This window comes from Genypterus blacodes, unplaced genomic scaffold (genome assembly GCF_046128005.1).
Source record: "Genypterus blacodes isolate CSIRO-AG114 ecotype Tasmania unplaced genomic scaffold, CSIRO-AGI_Gbla_v1 ptg000003l_1, whole genome shotgun sequence".
Taxonomy (NCBI): domain Eukaryota; kingdom Metazoa; phylum Chordata; class Actinopteri; order Ophidiiformes; family Ophidiidae; genus Genypterus; species Genypterus blacodes.
In genome coordinates, this window is record NW_027466817.1 from 2645398 (window position 1) to 2666864 (window position 21467).

Consider the following 21467-nt stretch of genomic DNA (forward strand, 5'->3'; position numbering starts at 1 on the left):
CCTTTCCCCTCTCTCCCTTTTCTCATGTCTGTCTGTGTGTGTATGTGTGTCGGTAGTGCGGGTAAAGTTTCCTGCCTGATCACTCTCCAGCTTCTGATTACCAGTCTGCACACCTGAGCCATGTACTTCATTCAAGGCAATGGCCATATTTTTAATTAAGAAAAGAAAGAAAGAATGTGATTCTTTTCCTCACTCAGTTGTTTTTTATGCACATTACATGTATAGAGACAAGAAACTAGACAACTAGAAATTAGATTTACATTTATTCATTTAGCGGGGGCTTTTTATACATCGCGCTGTTGATGAGATTTTGATTTAACACAAGTAAAGATCTAGTCCAGAGAGAACAAGAGTAAGTGAAACTAAGTTCTAGTCAAACAACAGGACATAGGTGCCAAAAGGCCGAGTTTTTTTTAATGCTCTGTAAATGATGATTACAAGAAGTCATTCTTACTTGTCTGAGATTCTTTCGCTTGAGCCAATCTGTTGTGCTTTGCATTGTACCTTGTGGACAGTGCTGGTTGCTTCATCTTCGGCATCGTGTGACACACATAACCAGTGGCCCTCTGTGAATCAGATAATAAGTGCATGTATCCAGTTCAGTATCATAACTTAAGTCAATACACTGAAAATGGGGCTTTACCTTTGGCCTCGGGTAACACCGATAACCTGAATCTCTTTATGGCGTGCAGCTGAGTGGTCAGATAGTTGTTTGAAATGAAACCCACATTGGACCATGTTTGAAGCCGGTTTGGAAATTATGGTCGCTTATGTTGTTACTGCGGGAGGTAACAGGGATGAAGGATAAATGTACTTTAGTCTACCCAATGGTCACATTTGAATAAAATGGTGTGTAACTGATTATTGTTACTTAGCTAGAGTCTGCAACCTTATAGCAGCTATGCCGTCAATGTCTATTATTAATGCACAGTAGCACTGTTAAGTTTACTTTGTTAATGCAATGTGTTATCAATGTTACTAATAATCAATTTATATTTACATGCAGTTGTTTTGAGGATTTGTTGCATCCATTGAATATTCTTCAGTGACAGCAACTTTGCGGAATAAAATAAAGTGAGGAGGTACTTTCTGATATACTGCAATAAAATCAGTTTGCTGTGTTTTTGCCTTTATTACACCACAATGATCTTAGCAAATACTTTTTGAATGTAGTGCCAAGAACGTAATTGGCGAATAAAGCTATTCTGATTCTGAACAAAATGGGCCTTGTGGGAGAGTATCAACATACTAAAAAATATATCACACCATTAAATAACCATTTTAACTACATAAAAACAACTTTGACAGCTGAGGCAATTTTGGTGTATGACTAACCTTGTTACAGAAAGCAAACTATCTAGTTAATCTTTGTCCCCTACAGCAGCAAGTCTCAAACTGTGGTACGCGTACCACCGGTGGTACGTGGGCTCCCACCCGTGGTACGCGGAAGTATTTGTATGTATGCGTGTTTGTGAATGAAATGCAGTTATCATAAATGTTCTCACATGCTGTGTGTGTGTGTGTGTGTGTGTGTTTGAACATGCTGTGGGTGGAAGAGGGACTGCCCCCTGCCCCATATAGGAGAGTTGTTCTATTACCAATGTGTACAATGTGGCTGTGATTGACAAAGGTCAAATTAAAAAATATTGTTATGAGGAATAAATGTGCTTCCTGTGTGTATTATGCATAGCAGCTGAATAGGGTAGGCCTACACTACTGTATTTTAACAACGGCCATAGTGGTGGTACTTGGAGAGCCAAATATTTTCTGAGGTGGTACCCGATGTAAAAAGTTTGAGAACCACTGCCCTACGGTATTAATTACTGGCTGATTACAGGCTAAGACAATGCTCGTTTACTCCCATTGTTTTGTTAGTTGTGTTTGTTTTTGTTTTGTTGTTTGCCCATTGCCATTCCCATCCAAAACTTGACTCAAAGACGAGATTCAAACAACAGAAATATCCTTTACTTCTTGATAAACAAGGCTTTACAAAAATAAGCATGAGGCCAAAAGCTAGGCTTGACAATACTTGGACTTGAACACTGAACTTGACAGGACGTTACAAGACAAACTGGCACAGGTTCCCCTCGTCTTCCGGTTCCAGCGCTGTGCAAGCGGCAGCCAGCAACAGTTGCGCTCTCTCCATTTCTAGCCTTTTGAGCTGTTTTCTATTAATGTTTTGTGTTTTTTATTGCTTAATCAGTTACGTCAGGGTTGACTAGTGATTCCCTAACATCATACTGTATCACAATGCTGTGGAAAGTTGTCTTTGTTTTCCTCATTTTTCAGGACACTTCTTCTCAACCGCGTGGCCGTCTTTGATCAACACTACGGCAAAGTCTTTGTATACACGCGCAGTCAGTTGGTTTGTCTTCCGCCGACCGTGTTGGCACGGGAAAAGCCCAGATCCCGAAGGAGTTGAGAAGGAAGTACAGGGGATGTAAGGCTGGGGTGAAACAACGAGAGAAGAAACGGAGATACAGCCCATATCTCCCTTCGATCACCATGGGGAACGTGAGATCGCTAGCTAACAAGACGGACGAGCTAGCGGTCTTGGTGAGGACTCAGCGGGTGTATCGTGAGAGCAGTGTTTTGTGTTTCACGGAGACATGGCTCCACGAGGACATCCCGGACTCCAACGTGAATGTCGACGGGGCTTGCTATTTTTATTAACAACAAATGGTGTAATCCTGGTCATGTCACTGTGAAAGAACGTTTGTATAGGCCAGACATTGAATTGCTCGCTGTGAGTCTAAGGCTGTTGTCAGGTTCTGTCTTGTGCACTTCCTGTTTTATTGTGAAACTCTGTCTTGTCCATGTCCCTGGTGTCTTTCCTTGCTGCCGATGTGTTTCCCATCTTTGTGATTACCTGTCTTCCCTAATGTGTTTCACCTGTGTCTCTTTGTCTCCTCCCCTGTCTGGTGTGTATATATACCCCTGTGTTACATGTGTCCTTCGTCGGATCGTTGCTAATGTTACGTTGTGTCTGACCTGCGTGCTTCAGTGACCTGCGTACTTCTGTTTCCGTTCCGCTGTCTTATGCCTATCGTTCGTGGCTTCCCAGCCTGTGACAATACTCCTCTCGTGATCCTGAGCTACCCGTGTACCGACCCATGCCTGAACCCGACTTCGCCTCCCGTCTCAAGCCCTCTTATCTACGCCTGAACCTGACTTTGTCTCTCGCCACCTTTGAGGTTACCGACTGGGACGTGCTCTGTGACTCGCATGGAGAGGACATTGATGATCTCACAGACTGTGTAACAGGGTACATCAACTTTTGTGTAGACAGTATTGTTACCACAGAGACTGTACGCTGCTTCCCCAACAACAAACCTTGGGTGACCAGAGATATCATGGCCCTCTTGAATAGGAGGAAGAAAGCCCTCCGCGTCAGTGATAGGGAGGAGATGAAGCGCGCCCAGAGGCTGCTGAAGGGAAAGATCCAACAGGGCAAGGACACTTACAGGAGGGAGCTGGAGCGAAAGCTTCAGCACAACAACCTGAGGGAGGTGTGGAGTGGCATGAGAACCATCACTGGCTACAACCCTCTCCACCAGGTGCTGGCCTCATACAAAAGCACCACAAACGCCACAGGAAATCCTTTCTCCCTGTGGCCTTCGGACTCTATAATAAATACCTCAGGTCGTGAAGGGATGGTGGGGACATAGGGATCTGACCCCCCCGCAACCTGCTTCACTGTCACTTTATAGTATATCGCACTACACGTTGCTGTGTATCTTCATATATACACACACGTGTATGCTGTAGTTGTATAGATTGTAATTACTCATACCTCACAGTCAGATGCACATTTGCACTTTGTAACCTTGTCCTCCTTTTATACTTATAATGTCATGTACTGTTCCCCCATTGTATAAGATAAGATAAGATGAAATTTTATTATCTCGAAGGGAAATCACTGTGCAACAGTTACAGTACAGCATGAAAAAACAAGACCCAGAAATCAGAAATCACCCAACTAGTGCAATAATGAAAAAGAATGCAAGTAGATAATAAGTACAAGATAAGTACAAACTATAAGGGGGGTACGAAGTACATAGTATGTACAGTATGTACTTCGTACCCCTTTTGTGTGTACTTATTATCTACAGGGAGGGAAAATATACCCTTGCATACATCAGCAGGGGTTTGAGGCCTAAAGAGAGGAATATGACAAATTATAGCTCTATGAAGTTAGAATTCTGAACCTTAAAGTGGACAATAAATGCATTGTAGATGCAGTATGTCAAGAAGGGTAAGATCCCTGTGACTCTGCTGTACTGCAGTACTGTGCGAGGGACTTAAATGATTTGCTTTTCCTTTTGCTACCTTGACAATAGAGTTTTGTTATTAAATATTGCTCCTGAACTTTATTTTTGTGTAGCCACCATTTTAGTCCTCATCCATGCTCTAGTTCCCCATGTTTGGGGCTGTTGAATTTTTACATGTTGTAATTTTGACAGTGAACATAGTTGCTGACATACAGTATGTGCCATGACTAGAGGAGACGCCATGTTTCCAAAATGCCCACAAGCACAACATGCAAACCTCTCTGATCCTGGGCAGTGCTACTGAGCAACTAAGGAGTAAGACATGTGCTTAGAGTCTCCCACAGAATCCCATCATATTTGTTAATAATCTGCGCTTTTTGACACTTTTTTGTAGTACAGATAGTAGATAGAGATAGATAGACGAGTTCTGGAACATAAGGTTAGTAGTAATGCCACGAATGTACAACAAAAAGATTGTCCAAAACTGATCCGTGACCCAATTAAAACTTGCGCAGCCGGCAATGATGATTGCTTCCGTGCCTTTAAACACCCTGGTCTGGGACCAGATAAATAGGTGTAGAGTCTTTTCCAAAGTCATCTTCTTTTATGCTCTTTTCCAAATATTTTCTTCAGCCTCTTCTTGGGCCATTACTTACTTTTATTGCTGAGCCTCCCATAACATCTTCCCCCTGATATTTTCACCCCCAGCCCTACCAATTTACCCTGCCCTGACAGTCCTTCCTCACCTCTGCCATCTCCTGTCCTACCACCCTCCAAAATGTCTCATAACTGCATGCTTGTTACGTCCCTGTAGTGACTCAGAGGGGAAGGGCGCAACATATGGCAACAGACTTAGGTGAGGGTGCAGGGATACAACACCAAGAAACAATATCAATTAAATAATGTTTATATTAACAACAAGCAACAAAGGGATCAAGGAGGACTGTTAGTGGCACGGAATAAAAATACAACAGAAAACAATACCCCACCCCCCTAGCAGGTGCTAAGCACCCAAAAATACAGTGGGTGGTGCTCACTCTAACCTAAGGTTTCTAACAACAGGTAAACCTACGTGATGCAAGATGTAGACCCCAGGGTATTACATTACGATCATTTGGCAGACGCTTTTATCCAAAGCGACTTACATTACATTTCATTACCACCCTTCGCAGAGGGGGGAGCAATTAAGGTTTCGGTGCCTTGCTCAGGGGCACCTCGACAGGGGCTCGAACCAGCGACCCCCCGGTCCCAAAGCTGAAGCACTACCCACTGAGCCACTGCCTCCCAGGGTATCTTCTTGTCCTCACTTGTCCCTCCGTGCAACACAAAAGAGTTAGCAAATAATCCAAACGGTAGGAGCGCAACAACCATACCATACCAAACCAAGAGTGGAACAAGAGGGGGGAACTGAAGACAAAGGGGCTGTATATATGGTGTGGGGATAGTTGATTGGTGATATGGAACAGGTGAGTGGTGATGACTGGAACCAGGAAGTACATCTGAGAAAATAGGAGACGCAGACCAAAGGAGGGAGACAAAAACACCACATAACAGAACCAAACAAGAATAGGCCTACATACATAAATAATACGTAGACACTATACGTAACAATGCTCAAATGCATTCTTCAATAGAAAATATCCAATAAAAAGAAAAAACCGATGGGAATGCTTTGAACACAAATTAAATCATCAGTACAAGTGTCTAAATGTTTTCAACTAAGCTCTTAATGATCATCTAGTTCAGTCGTTCCCAAACTTTTTCTGCATGGCCCCCCTTTTATAGATCATAATTCTTTCCTTGTTTGCCCCTTGTACTGTAGGGGCAAATACCAGTTCTAAGACTTGAAAAATGTTCGGCCTAAATACAGTTTAAAAGCCTGCTGCCACATGGCTAAAACATGCGCCCTTTTGTCCACAAAACAAAGAGATAACCGAGTGTTGTAGTTGATCAACCCCCTTTTCACACCTTGATGTGAAGATGTCAGAGAATCTGCTTCTACTACATTGACCAGAATGTTAACTCTTGCCTGTGAGGTCATTTGCAGTATCAAAGCCCAGCAGGTCCGCAAAGAAGCCCCTTCCACACAAACCTTCCCCAGAAACGCTCTACAGAAACGGTTCCTCTCCAGAAAGGCTCCATGTACCAACTCAAGGGAGGAAGGAGACCTAAGAACTTTCCCTGGATGCTCCAATCCAGTGAACCCAGAACCCTCTTTAGCCCAACCAAGCAACAAGGAAGAGAAAGAAACTTAAGAATCTGCCCCTGAATGATCCAATTCAGAACCAACAAGCTCAAAGGCCTGCACCTCCGTTTGCTTTCAAAAGTGTCCGACCGTGACGCAATTGGACCAAGCAGCGATTCACTTTGCCCCTTTTCCTCCTACACCACGAAGACAACTTTCCAACTTCTTCAAGCCCAGAACTGAAGACTTGGAGCAAAGCTCACCAAAACGGACAAACCATCAACTCAGTGGACCCTCAGCGTAGCAATCGATGCTCTATAGAGAATCACAAAACGGACGTGATTCTGTTAAAGTAAGGCTTTGATGTTTGGGCAGATAAGATTTGGTCAGATTTAGATCTAAGTAGATAAATACACTGTATGCAATACTGTATTTTCTATGTTGAAAGTTTCTGCTATTGTGTTCTTTAAGTTTTCTGACCGTGCTTTTGAGCACTGATTCCTGCATGCCGCATGATTTCACTCTCTCTCTCTCTCTCTGCAACTCCTGGGTGACAAACCTCCTGTGGTGATAAGACACACACACATTTTACCTTGCAGGGCTAAGCTAGAAGTGAAGCCACCATCTTAGTTTGACCCAGGTCCTACTAGTAGCTGTGTTATAACTCCGCCACATCCTGTGCATCATTCCCTCTCACACACACACTCGCACACACGCACATACGCACATACGCACACACGCACACACTCCAGCTTTGTCTTCCTTGTATTCAAATCTGTTGTTGCCTGAACTTCTTGATATTGTTTATGTTTTCCGGTTTTTTCTATTGATGGTAATGACCTTAGTTATTATTGTGAGTTAATAAATCCTTTCATATTTTAACAAGAAGTGTCTGAAATTGTTTGCTCTGAATGTCTGTATGATTATCATCCTCTAGGCTCGTCAAGTGTCACCCTTCTAGACTGATTTCGAGCGCAAAACAAAATTTTAATTGATAATTAAGACTTATGGTGAATCTTTAAGGTTTAGGTCAATTATATGCTATCTTGGTTCCCTGTGCCAACAAACAGGGTGGTGCCCCGAGGACTTTAATTTATTAAAGTTATTAATTTTATTATTTTATTTTTATTTTATTTTATTTTGATAGCAATCTTTGATAAAGTAATATCACCAACAGTACAAAAAAAAAGAAAAGTCAAGTAAATTTTATTTGCATAGCCCAATATCACATACAATGTCTCAAAGGGCAGACCCACAACACAACATCAGGATCCAAGCCATGCAGATGAAAACGATTTTGATTGGTTGGATCAGGGTGCCAAGAGATTGTCTTGTGGCCAAAGACACAGCCTCTTGAACAACAAAAAGCAGTCTCCATATTAACCCAGAGCATGTGTCCCACTAGCATATACCTTTTGATGCATGATGACTGGTAGTCTCTCTGAAGAGCAGTACTGTTTTCCAGGCTATAATGCCTCTTGTATCAGGATACAGTTGACTGTGGGGACCTGTGTCATTCTCTATTTGGTGTCTGGTTTAGGCATGCTGGTTACTGTTGTGGGGAACGCTGTTGTCATTTTTTCAGTTGCTTGTTTCAAGCACATGCATAACCCTACCAATGTGATGATTATGTCTCTGGCTCTGGTTGATCTGCTTGTGGGTGCTGTTGTGATGCCTTTCAGCTCTGTCCGGGCAGTTGATGGCTGTTGGTTCTACGGAGATGCCTTTTGTTTGCTTCACTCCAGTTTGGACATGTTTCTCTGTAGTCTCTCAGTCATCCATCTAAATTGCATTGCTGTGGACCGATATCAAGCAATATGCAATCCTCTGCATTATTCCAGCACAATTACAATGTCAGTGGCCTGGATTATGGTCTGTGCCAGCTGGGCCTTGGGTGCTACTTATGCTTTTGGGCTTCTGTACTCAAAGGGAAATATAGTAGGAATAGAAGAATATGTGGAATCTATAAACTGCCTGGGCAGCTGTAATCTTACGTATAACTCTCTCTCTGGAATTCTGGACAGTATTTTCTGCTTTTTCGTTCCATGCACTGTCATGATTTGCCTGTATGCTAAAATAGTTTTTGTGGCTAAACGGCATGCAAAAAAGATTGACGATATAAGCAATATTATGAAATCAAATGACAGAGGAAAAGTTGGGTTGATTAAACAGTCAGAGCACAAAGCCGCAAAGACTCTGAGTATTGTCATCTGTGTATTCATCTTTTGTTGGCTGCCTTATTACATAATTACTGTAATTGATGCTTACACTGGTTTCAGCTCACCTTATGCAGTCTATGAAGTTTTGTTTTGGTTGGGTTACTTCAATTCCACCTTAAATCCAATTATTTATGCTCTGTTTTATCCTTGTTTCAGAAAATGTTTAAAGCTGATTGTTACATTGAAAATTTCTCATAAATCCTAACCATAACAATCACAGCAATACGTTTATGTGATCTGAGCCCTCTGTAACTTACTGGGTGGCAATGTAATGTAAGTCGCTTTGGATAAAAGCGTCTGCTTAATGCTCGTAATGTAATGAGCCAGCTACACACATAGAGAGTTAAACAAGCCCTTGGTAATATGTTCACATTAGGGACAGGTGATTATTTTTCTCTGTCATTTTTAATTTAATGTGGAGTATTTCTCTTGGCTTTTAGTCTTTTCATGTGTGATGATTGTTTTTTGCAGCTATAACGGCAAAGATACTCTACAGTATTTTGAATTGAAAAATCGTATATTGCAGTCCTAGTCACTGCAATATCTTTCATATTACAACTGGACATATTTGATGTGGAAACCTCATAGAAATTTAGATAGAGGACAAACTGGGCTGAGTGTTTTGGCATCCACAAAGAATGAGGTTGTTGCTGATTCTTCTTGACATTGCCATGAGTTGCTGGATATAGTTTAAAAGCAAAGCCACATCCACACGCTCTCATTATGCAGTCAGCATCACCACATATTTTCCATTCCGTCCCCTCACCTTAACTTTTTATCAAATAATTACTTTTGGTCGTGAAAATTATTTTTTCATTATTTTCATAGAAAATAATTAAAAGCCATGGAAAGATGGTATCAAGGCCATGTTTCTAGTTTTTCTGTGTGTCTGTCTGTGTCTGTTATGTAGATTACAGTTATGTATGAAGATATGAATGTACAGTGTGCCAGAGACTGGTGAAAATAAAGCTGCCAACTATCCAAGAACGACCAAGTTTCCTGTGCGTATGTTGTGTATCTTCGTTGCATGAAATTCAATCATGGGGTTCATAAGCTAGTATGAACTGCCAACCAATGAATATTAAAATTAAATCAGAGAAAGATTTGTCCAAGAAAGAACATAAAGAGGTCAGCACCACCTGGGAGATCTACAGATAAACCTGAATCGCTGCACGGACTGTCAGCACAGCCTGTAACTAGAAGGTAGCTTAAAAAGCAGAACAAACAGACCTGCAAACAGCTTCTTTCCCTCGGCTATCAAAACTCAGAACTGTGAATCCTCATAACACTGTCATAGTTTTTACCCCAGTTTGGGTGACATTATACTACAGTAAAGTGAAATACAAATCATCTACCTTACTGATTATATCTATTTCTCGCTGTTTTTTCCCCCGAAGCATTTTTCTATTTATTTATTTGTTGTTTTATTAATTGGTGGTGGGTCTGTGGAATACATGGTGTTTTGTACTTTTTTAACTTAACAGCTGTAGCTTTTATAATTTCATTGTAGTGGTGCAATGCCAATAACGGGGTTTCTGATTTTTTTCTTACCTCTTTGTGGCCTCAGGGTTCATAGACTCATTCTTAATGTATTTGTTTGTTTAAATAAGATTTTGTATTTGATACTATCATTTCTATCTGGTGTGAATTTCCTCTCATCACAGTTGCAATATTGTAACTGATGCAATTACTAAAACATTAAACAAGTGGAGTATCATTTCATCTCAACTTCAACAACACAAATTGAGTACATTATGTCATATTTTAGAGGTATATGTAACACCTTTTTCACATTTATGGATTTGGGACAACAGTAAGGAAATAAGCGCCAGTTAACAATGGCCCGAACTACACAAGTTAAAATGCTAACCCATAAATCTAATCAAAGGACTGAAAATAGCAAGATGAGGTTTTATACAACACACCAACTAAAAGCCACAGTGATATGTAACTGTTGATGAAAAAAAGGTACTAAAATCCATCTTGTTAATCTTAACAGTATTCATTAACCTGATTACAAGCCAAGACAATGCTCAAGGTTTACTCCCATTGATTTGTTAGTTTCTTGTTTGCCCATTGCCCAATCAAAAATAATGTTTGTGTAATTGGACAGTTTTACAGAATACAGATGACAGACTGTGATTTATCTGCTTATTGTTACATTTAGAATTTCTTAACATAAATCCTAACCATAACAATCACAGCAATACGTTTATGTGACCTGAGCCAGCTACACACATAAAAGAGTTAAACAAGCCCTTGGTAATATGTCCACATTAGGGACAGGTGAGAAACATCGTATATTGCAGTCCTAATCACTGCCATGTCTCTCAAATTATGATTATTGATGTGAAAAATCGTACATTGATCCAAGTTTGGCAATATTTTCTTCACAGTTAAAGGACTAACTTGTGTGAGTGTTTTTGCATCCTCAAAGAATAAGGTTTTTGTTGTTTGCATCATTAAATTCAAACTTTGCCATAATGTCAGGAGCCGATCGTGATCGCTATGTTTGTTATGCATTTGTTGCTCTCCTCTGTTTTCCTCTCTGTGTTCCCCCTACCTGTGCTGTCATTTCTGAAGGGGCGTGGTTACCGGATTCCAGTTGCCATCATCTTCTCCACACACCTGCAGCTCATCAGCCATTTACGACTGGTCAGCTGGAGGCATTTAAACCCCGGCTCATCCCACCAGTCTTCGCCAGACAGTTCCGTATTCTTCGTTGCTCAGTACGAGACGCATGGAGGTGGAGTATTGTGGCCCGTACCTTTTCTGCCTCGTCAGTTTTTGTAATTGTGCCGTGTCTGCTCATGGACTTCTTTGTAGACACGATCTGCCTGCTTCCAGTAACCACGCCGGCCGCTCGCCCTCACCAGCCGTGACGGATTCGGTCCCATCCGCACCGACGTTCCCGACCCAGCTCACCTGTGCCCCTTGTTTTCCTAACGTGAAAATAAACCTTTGTTCCCTTTGTTCCTGATCCGAACTTTTGGTGTGGTGTCCGCATCTGTGGGTCCGCTTCCCCGAACTAAGGATCACTGATCCTAACAGAACTGTCTGGCCAAACATGGATCCAGCAGACACGACGCCAGAAGTCCCCCCGGTTTTCCAAGCAGTCGCCAGCCATGAAGTGCAGCTCGACCAACACCGTCACCAGCTGAATGATCTCTCCGGGATTTGCCAGGGACTGGGACGGCAGATGGCCGAGCTCACCGCCCAGATCGGCGCCCTCGCCACAGCCTTCTCACCGCCAGGCCCGGCTCGTCTATCTCCGCCGCGACCGCACCCGAGCTTCGCCTCACCGCATCAGGCCGTCAGCGAGTCCTTCGCCCCAAATCCAGAGCCGTTCGCAGGTGATATGAACAAGTGTAGGGGTTTTTTGCTCCAGTGTTCGCTTATGTTTCAACAGCGCCCCGCAACTTTTTGTTCCGACCAGTCGAGGATTATTTATGTTACTGAACTTTTACGCGGCAGAGCGCTGACTTGGGCTGAGGCGTTTCTGTCCAGGCACCCGTTGGACTCCTTGACGTTTTTTGATTTTTCGCATAGACTCGGAGAGGTGTTCAACCACCCAGATATGGGGGGCTCAGCCTCAGATCGTCTCCTCGACATTCGGCAGGGGAATAGGCGCGTGGCGGATTATGTGGTGGAGTTCGACACACTCGCGCTAGATGCCGGCTGGAATGGGGAGGCACTGAAGGGAGCTTTCTGGAAGGGGCTCAGCGAGAGGCTGAGGGATGAATTGGCGTCCAGAGATGCGCCGCCGGATTTGGATTCATTGATCTCCCTGGCGCTACGCATAGATGAGAGACTACAGCTCCGCCATCGGGACCGGTCGAGGTCTCGTCCGCAACTGCCCCACTTCCACACCGCCTCCTCGGAGTGCCAGCCGGGCGGAGTACCTCGTTTCCCCGTTAACAGCTCCGCTCACACGGCAACTGCCTCGAGGGAGGAACCCATGCTGATGGGACGCGCCGGCCTTTCGCTCACAGAACGTCAGCGGAGGATTCGTGCGGGTGAGTGCTTGTACTGCGGTGAGCGTGGCCATTTCGTTTCCACCTGCCATAGGAAGCCAAAAGACAGGTTCCATCAGTAGAGGTGGGGGTACTGATGGAACAAACCAGGTTGTCCTCCACTAGTGAACTCCGCTTACAGATCCCCGCACGGATCTGTATTAATCAGGACACCCTCCCAGTATCAGTCCTCATAGACTCTGGTGCTGAGGATAACTTCATAGACAATAGTTTTGTGAGGAGGGCAGGCATCCTTACGGTTCCGCTCGAGACCCCTTTCGTGGCCAATGCGTTGGACGGAAGGCTGTTGGCACAGGTAACTCACCAGACTCGACCTCTGACCCTGATTCTGTCAGGTAACCATCGTGAGACCATCAGTTTCAAAGTCATGTCAGCTCCTCACACCCCACTCCTCCTGGGCCATCCATGGTTACACCGGCATAACCCGCATATCGATTGGGCAGCAGGCAGAATCGTCGGGTGGAGCGACACCTGTCATGCAGGTTGCCTCCTCTCCGCATTGTCTCCATGCAGGGGTGTTCCTCCTCAGGCCCCTAACTCGGGAGGTCAAGACCTGTCATCCGTGCCAGTGGAGTACCATGACTTAAAGGGGGTTTTCGACAAGGACTCCGCACTAGCCTTGCCTCCTCACAGACCGTATGACTGTGCCATTGACCTTATTTCGGGGGCTCCACTCCCTTCTAGCCGATTATTTAGCCTCTCTCGGCCGGAGAGAGAGGCCATGGAGACGTACATTCATGAGTCTCAAGCGGCTGGAATTATACGCCCATCCTCTTCGCAACTGGGTGCAGGGTTCTTTTTTGTTGGGAAGAAGGATGGTTCCCTCCGACCTTGCATTGATTTCCGGGCTCTTAATAACATTACTGTGAAGAATAAATACCCTCTACCACTAATGAACTCTGCTTTTGAGTCCCTGCAGGGAGCGACTGTTTTCTCCAAACTGGACCTTCGCAATGCCTACCATCTTGTGCGCATCCGAGAGGGAGATGAGTGGAAAACGGCGTTCAACACCTCCCTGGGCCATTTTGAATACCTAGTTATGCCATTTGGACTCACTAATGCTCCCGCAGTTTTTCAGAATTTGGTGAATGATGTTTTGAGAGACTTCTTGCACCGTTTTGTTTTCGTTTACATTGATGACATCCTGATTTTTTCAAGTTCTCTTTCCGAACATGTGAATCATGTCCGCCTGGTCCTCCAGAGACTACTGGAGAACAAATTATTTGTTAAGATGGAGAAATGTGAGTTTCATGTGGACACAATCAGTTTCCTTGGGTTTATCTTGCAGGGTGGGCAGATGAGGGTGGATCCAGACAAGATCCGAGCAGTGACGGACTGGCCCGTTCCGTCTTCCCGCAAGGAGCTTCAGCGGTTCCTAGGGTTTTCTAATTTTTACCGTAGGTTTATTCGAGATTTCAGCCGCGTAGCATCACCTCTCACTAAACTAACCTCCACTACTATCCCCTTCTGCTGGACTCCACAGGCCAGTGCGGCGTTCGACAGGCTGAAGAGGCTGTTCACCTCGGCGCCCATACTCACACAGCCTGACCCGACCCGGCAGTTCATTGTCGAAGTGGACGCCTCAGACTCGGGAGTGGGGGCAGTACTGTCTCAGTACTCGGTCCCCGACCATAAGTTGCATCCCTGTGCGTTCTTTTCCCGACGTTTGTCACCTGCCGAGGGTAATTATGATGTGGGGAACAAGGAGTTGTTAGCAGTTAAGTTAGCACTAGAGGAATGGAGACACTGGCTTGAAGGCTCCACTTTACCTTTTGTAGTTTGGACGGATCACAAGAACTTGGAATACATCAAGAATGCTAAGAGACTAAATTCCAGGCAAGCCCGGTGGGCGCTGTTTTTCAGCCGTTTTCAATTCACCCTCACATACCGTCCTGGTTCCCGCAACAGCAAACCTGACGCCTTGTCCCGCCAGTTTGCCCCTGACACAGTTTCTACGGCCCCTGACCTCATTGTACCTTCCTCCCGTGTCGTGGCAGTCGTCAGGTGGGAGGTGGAGCGAGCAGTCCGCGAGGCCCAGCAGTTGCAGCCTAATCCAGGAGGGGGTCCTAGTGGCTGCCTTTACGTCCCGGATGCTGTTCGAGCCCAGGTTTTGCAGTGGGCTCACACCTCTCTGTTTGCATGCCATCCCGGCATTACACGCACACTGTCCCTCATTAAGAGACAATTCTGGTGGCCATCCATGGCAACAGACACCCGTGCCTATGTTTCAGCATGCACAGTGTGTGCCAGGAGTAAGAGTTCTCATCGCCCTCCCATGGGGTTACTCCGTCCCCTTCCGGTGCCTAGTCGCCCTTGGTCCCACATTGCAGTTGATTTCGTAACGGGTCTTCCCATATCCAAGGGCAATTCGGTCATACTCACCATAGTCGACAGATTTTCAAAGATGGTTCATTTCATTGCCTTACCTAAACTCCCTTCTGCCCTCGAGACAGCAGAGGTCCTCACGTCCCAGGTGTTTCGGCTGCATGGGCTTCCACAGGACATCGTCTCGGACCGGGGTCCGCAGTTTACCTCCCAGGTGTGGAAGGCATTCTGCACTGCACTGGGAGCGTCCGTCAGTCTGTCATCAGGATTTCACCCGCAAACAAACGGCCAAACGGAGAGGGCCAACCAGGACCTGGAGGCGGCTCTCCGATGTGTCACCGCATCCAACCCTTCTGCCTGGAGCGATTACCTGCCGTGGGTAGAGTATGCCCACAACTCGCTGACCTCATCTGCCACCGGCGTGTCGCCTTTCGAAGCCTCCTCGGGCTACCAGCCTCCTTTGTTTCCCGCCCAGGAAGAGGATTTGGCCGTCCCTTCCGTGCAACACCATCTGCGTCGCTGCCGCAAGACCTGGAAGGTGACTCGTGCCGCCCTGCTACGCACGGCGGAGGAGAACAAGCGACTGGCAGACCGGCACCGGGTTCCCTCACCAACCTACCAGCCAGGCCAGTCAGTTTGGCTGTCCTCCAGGGACATACCCCTCAAGACTGTGTCTAAGAAACTTTCCCCCCGATACATTGGGCCATTCGTGGTAGAGCATATCATCAACCCTAGTGTGGTGAGACTTAAGCTTCCTGCATCACTTAGAATTCATCCATCCTTCCATGTCTCCCAATTGAAACCGGTGTTGACCAGCCCGCTGTGCCCTTCGGCTAGACCGCCACCACCCGCCCGGATCATTGATGATCATCCGGCCTATTCTGTCCGGAGATTATTGGATGCTCGCCGTCGGGGCAGGGGCCTGCAGTACCTGGTGGACTGGGAGGGTTATGGTCCTGAGGAGCGGTCTTTGGTACCCCGCTCAGCTATTCTCGACCCCCAATTGATTAAGGACTTTCACCGCGATCACCCTGGCAGGCCTGGGTCGCCAAGAGGCTCCCGTTAGGGGAGGGGTACTGTCAGGAGCCGATCGTGATCGCTATGTTTGTTATGCATTTGTTGCTCTCCTCTGTTTTCCTCTCTGTGTTCCCCCTACCTGTGCTGTCATTTCTGAAGGGGCGTGGTTACCGGATTCCAGTTGCCATCATCTTCTCCACACACCTGCAGCTCATCAGCCATTTACGACTGGTCAGCTGGAGGCATTTAAACCCCGGCTCATCCCACCAGTCTTCGCCAGACAGTTCCGTATTCTTCGTTGCTCAGTACGAGACGCATGGAGGTGGAGTATTGTGGCCCGTACCTTTTCTGCCTCGTCAGTTTTTGTAATTGTGCCGTGTCTGCTCATGGACTTCTTTGTAGACACGATCTGCCTGCTTCCAGTAACCACGCCGGCCGCTCGCCCTCACCAGCCGTGACGGATTCGGTCCCATCCGCACCGACGTTCCCGACCCAGCTCACCTGTGCCCCTTGTTTTCCTAACGTGAAAATAAACCTTTGTTCCCTTTGTTCCTGATCCGAACTTTTGGTGTGGTGTCCGCATCTGTGGGTCCGCTTCCCCGAACTAAGGATCACTGATCCTAACACATAAAGACATTTCCATGAGTTGCTGGGGATAATTTAAAAGCAATGCCACACCCAGTCATTCTCCTCTCATTATGCAGTCAGCACCACCACATATTTTTCATTCTGTCCCCTCACCTGAAGTTTTAATCAATAAATGACATTGGCCCTATTATAAGTCTCCCACTTTTGCTGAGTTCTGGGGAGGGCGGTACATGAAAAGTAGTGTTTCTTAAAAAAGTGGATACAGAAAAGTTGTGGCTTAGCTAAGAGTTGTTGGATGTATATGAAAGTAAACTGGTCCATCTGTTATGGACTGGTCTGGATCTGACCTTTCAAATTATCTTTCATATCAGAGATAGATGCCAGCTACAGTGGGTTGAGGGCTGACGTACCCCAGAAACAGGGAGGGAAAATATGCCCTTGCATACATCAGCAGGGGTTTGAGGCCTAAAGAGAGGAATATGACAAATTTTAACTCTATGAAGTTGGAATTCTGAACCTTAAAGTGGACAATAAGTGCATTGCTGTTAGGGTCTTGCGATCCTTAGTTTAGAAGAGACGGACCCACAGATGCGGACAAAACACCAGACGTGATCAAAAATAGCAAACAAAGTTTATTATAAATCTGGCGAGCGCAGAAATCAAAACCACAGGACAGCGGAATCCAGGGTGTCAGTGGAAGACACGGAATCCATAGCGGTATGTGAGGACGAGGAAGCCGGCGTGGTGGATGGAGACACGGAGATCGATTCTACAAAGTCCAGGAGACACAAGCACAAATGACAAAAAAAAACTGACAATCCCAAAAAGGTGTAACGCACATATACATGACCTTCACGAGTACCGTACAGAGCGACTCCGAACTATCTGGCAAGGAATGGTGGGATGGGTTTAAAACTGCAGCCTATGAATCCTGGATGGTAGATGAGCCTCAGGTGTGTGGAGTGAGATGGCGGGAACAGGGGTCAGGTGACCACGCCCACACAGGAACGACAACACAGATAGGGAGAAAACAGAAAGGAAAACAGGGAAGAGGAGAAACACATAACAAAACAAAGCGATCAGGATCAGCTCATGAAGGGTAAGATCCCTGTGACACTGCTGTACTGCAGTACTGTGCGAGGAACCTGAGGCTAAGATATACTTGATTTATTTGCTTTTCCCCTTTTTCTACCTCGACAATGGAGTTTTGTTATTAAATACTGCTCCTGAACTTTATTTTTGTGTAGCCACCATTTTAGTCCTCAACTATGCTCTAGTTCCCCATGTTAGTAACAGGTTGTTGAATTTGGACAGAATGTTGTAATTTTGACAATGAACATAGTTGCTGACATATGTGTCATGACTAGAGGAGACACCACGCATACAAAAAGCACACACAACACACAAGGACAATTCATGCAAACCTTTCTGATCCTAGGGGCGCCACTGACCAACTAAGGAGTAAGACGTGTGCTAAGAGTCTCCTGGGGGCAGCAGTTCATGGAGGCAGTTGGGTAAACACATGATGATGCTGCGGCTGGTTGGATTGTGATTGGTTGGATCAGTGTGCCAAGACATTGTCTGTAGCCAAAGACACAGCCTAGTCCACAACAAAAAGCCCTCCCCGCAGGTTCTGACCGTGTTTCCCACTTGCCTGGAGCTCCTTGTAACATTTGGGTGAGATTGTTTGCATATGCCCTTTGATGCACAATGACTGGTAGTCTTTCTGAAGAGCAGTACTGTTTTCCAGACTATAATGCCTCTTGTATCAGGATACAGTTGACTGTGGGGACCTGTGTCATTCTCTATTTGGTGTCTGGTTTATGCATACTGGTAACTGTTGTAGGGAACTCTGTTGTCATTTTGTCAGTCGCTTTTTTTAAGCACATGCATAAGCCTACAAATGTAATGATAATGTCTCTGTCTGTGGTTGATCTGCTCGTGGGTGCTGTTGTGATGCCTTTCAGCTCTGTGCGGTCAATTAATGGTTGTTGGTTCTATGGAGATGCCTTTTGTTTGTTTCACTCCAGTTTGGATGTGTTTCTGACTAGTCTCTCCATCTTCCACCTAGTTTGCATTGCTGTGGACCGATATCAAGCAATATGCAATCCTCTGCATTATTCCAGGACAATTACAATGTCAGTGGCCTGGATTATGGTAGGTGCCAGCTGGGCATTGGCTGCTTCTTTTGCTTTTGGGCTACTCTGCTCAAAAGCAAATATTGCAGGCTTAGAGGAATATATAGAATCAGTAAAATGCCTGGGCAGTTGTATTGTTATGTTTAACTCTCTCTGGGGAGTCTTGGACAGTATTATCTGTTTTTTCTTTCCATGCACTGTCTTGATTTTCCTGTATGCTAAAATATTTTTTGTGGCTAAACGGCATGCGAAAAAGATTGGAGATTTGTGCAATCTTATGAATTCATATGATAGAGGAAAAGGTGGGTTGATTAAACAGTCGGAGCACAAAGCAGCAAAAACTTTGAGTATTGTCATCTGTGCATTCACTTTTTGCTGGATGCCATTTTTCATAAATACTGTAATTGATGCTTGCGCTTGTTTCAGCTCACCTTTTGCAGTCTTTGAAGCATTTCTTTGGTTGGGTTACTTCAATTCCACCTTAAATCCAATTATTTATGCCCTGTTTTATCCTTGTTTCAGGAAGTGTTTTTATCTGATTGTTCCTGTGAAAATGTCCTATTAAGTAGTGCCGATCCCTTCAACGAGTTTCTGTGATCTGAGACAGCTACACAAATGATTTTTCAGGTTTTTTATTTTATTTCAAGAGATATTTTTGGAAATAAGCCCTTGGTCATATGGCCACATTATAGACAGGTCATTATATTTTCCGTAGGCATTTGTAATAAACCGTGGCTGACTGTTACCAGCGTTGTGCAGCTCGGCGTGTTGCTGCAAAAAAATACAATTGACATACTGTAATTACTGATATGATAATAATAATTGCCTACTTAACATTGGTAAATATGCTTTAAGGAAAACCATTTTGGGTTATTTCAAAGACATAAGATTAATTAAATTGACTTTTTCACATTACTAACCCATTAAGTGAGTACAACATTTTTTTGTGTGGCTGTTTTAATCCCTCAATCAATTCATGTTACTGCTTTGCCATTTTTACCTACTTACAAGTCAGTTTATTTGAGATATGTGCGTGGCTATATTTTTTGCTTGCTATTTATGCTTTTAATTCTTTATAAACTCATCACACACAGCAAAAAGTCCAGTGTTGAATTAACTCCCACAGAGTTGATTTCAACACTTTTTCAAGGTTTATATAGCTCCACACTCTCTAGAGTTAAATCAACACTTTTGAAATAGTTAAACATTTAACACTGTGCCAGAGTTCCTTCTTTAACTCGCTAAATAGAGTTAAATTAACACTTAAGGGATAAGACAAGTAACACTGCTGAGATACTTTTTTTTTAACACCCTGGTTAGTGTTGGCTTCACTCCCTAAAGTGTCAGGCTATCTACACTAAAAAGTGTTAAATTATTTGTAAGAATGAATTCCATAAAACAAAATACATTTCCAACAATGGCATTTATTTCACCTGTTCATTGTACATTAAAACATCGTGAATGCAAATAAAATGTACAATTTCTCATCTGAAACACAAAATGTGCTTTGAAAAGTTCATCAAATGCCCCGAGTGAGCGGTTTGCCTGGCATGGAATGAGATGCTTATCCATGGCGATGTAGAAGTTGTCAATCTTGCTCTTCTGACGCCCAACAGCGAGGAGGTATGGCTGCTGACCTTCATGGTTACGGAGATGCTCCTCCAGACTGCAGCATGACTGGTGTTGAGATAAGGAACAAGAAAAAGTTATTCACAAGAATGATCTGCAGCCACAGAGAAAACTAAAAAGTAAAAATGATTGTTCAACATCTTCTGACTGGCTATTTACACGTTACTCATTTACACTTGTAGCTAAGAAGGTGACTTGCAAAATTATTATAATAACCATAATATTATAATTACCTTATGAAAGATTACGAGCCTGTCAACTGCATCACTTGCACTGATTTTTTGTGCAACACAAGGGAAAAAAAACGCACATTAGCGCCAATCAACACTTCATACATTAAAAATTCAGGACTTGTTTTTCATCACCTTGTGCTTTCATGTGATTTGTTAAATCATTGATAAAGTCTGAAGCAGCTTCTATCGACAGCTAGCTAAAATGAGCTAATCACCGAGACACATTCACTGTTCAGTCCAAGCCACAAACAAAGGCTTTGTATAGCATATATCCTCCAAAGCTGTTTGGTTGCACGAAGTGCAGTTCATAGCATCAGTTTATAATTTTTCAGTAAATTTGACTTAATTCCACTTACCGTGTAAAACTGCATGACACGAGGAAAAATTAGCAAAGTCCTCTCAATGTCTCCAATTGAACAAGTGAGACTCCTGGGCACCTGGGAGAGCTTCATTTTTAAATTACCTCTCTACAGAGTTAAAGTAACACTGATGTGATCAACTCTCTCAAATAACTCCAACACTGAGCACCATTTAACTCATAATGTGTTAAAATCACACTTCCAGAGTTGAATTCAACTCTGAAATGTTTAACTCTGAAATTTCAACACTCCAATTTTTGCTGTGCAGAAACACAGCAAAGCTCACAATCATTCTAGACACCTTCACCATGAGATTCCATGTGTTGCAAGAAATTATCATTATAAATGAAAAATTAGGTAAAAATCCACGTTTTTCAATAAATGAAAATTGAATATTCGTAGTTTTATATCAATAATTTTTCACAGGACTCAGAACGAAACTGTCAGGGTCTGTCTTGTGCATTTCCTG

At 44.2% G+C, this 21467-nt stretch overlaps 2 protein-coding genes and 1 long non-coding RNA gene across 3 annotated transcripts; 2 read left to right on the plus strand and 1 right to left on the minus strand.

The window, feature by feature from the left end:
• Nucleotides 1-7881: 7881 nt before the first annotated feature.
• LOC142992126 (trace amine-associated receptor 13c-like) lies at nt 7882-8880 on the plus strand. Its single transcript, XM_076142431.1, has one exon. It carries the CDS (start codon nt 7882-7884, stop codon nt 8878-8880), a length of 999 nt encoding a protein of 332 aa, XP_075998546.1.
• A 9469-nt stretch (nt 8881-18349) lies between these two features.
• On the plus strand, nt 18350-19342 carry LOC142992140 (trace amine-associated receptor 13c-like). The gene has a single exon (XM_076142457.1). It carries the CDS (start codon nt 18350-18352, stop codon nt 19340-19342), a length of 993 nt encoding a protein of 330 aa, XP_075998572.1.
• Nucleotides 19343-20181: 839 nt separating this feature from the next.
• LOC142992925 (uncharacterized) lies at nt 20182-21255 on the minus strand. Its single transcript, XR_012961087.1, has 3 exons — nt 20996-21255; nt 20640-20679; nt 20182-20454 (listed from the first exon to the last, which is right to left on the minus strand). It is a non-coding gene; the product is annotated as an uncharacterized LOC142992925 (long non-coding RNA).
• Nucleotides 21256-21467: the final 212 nt, after the last annotated feature.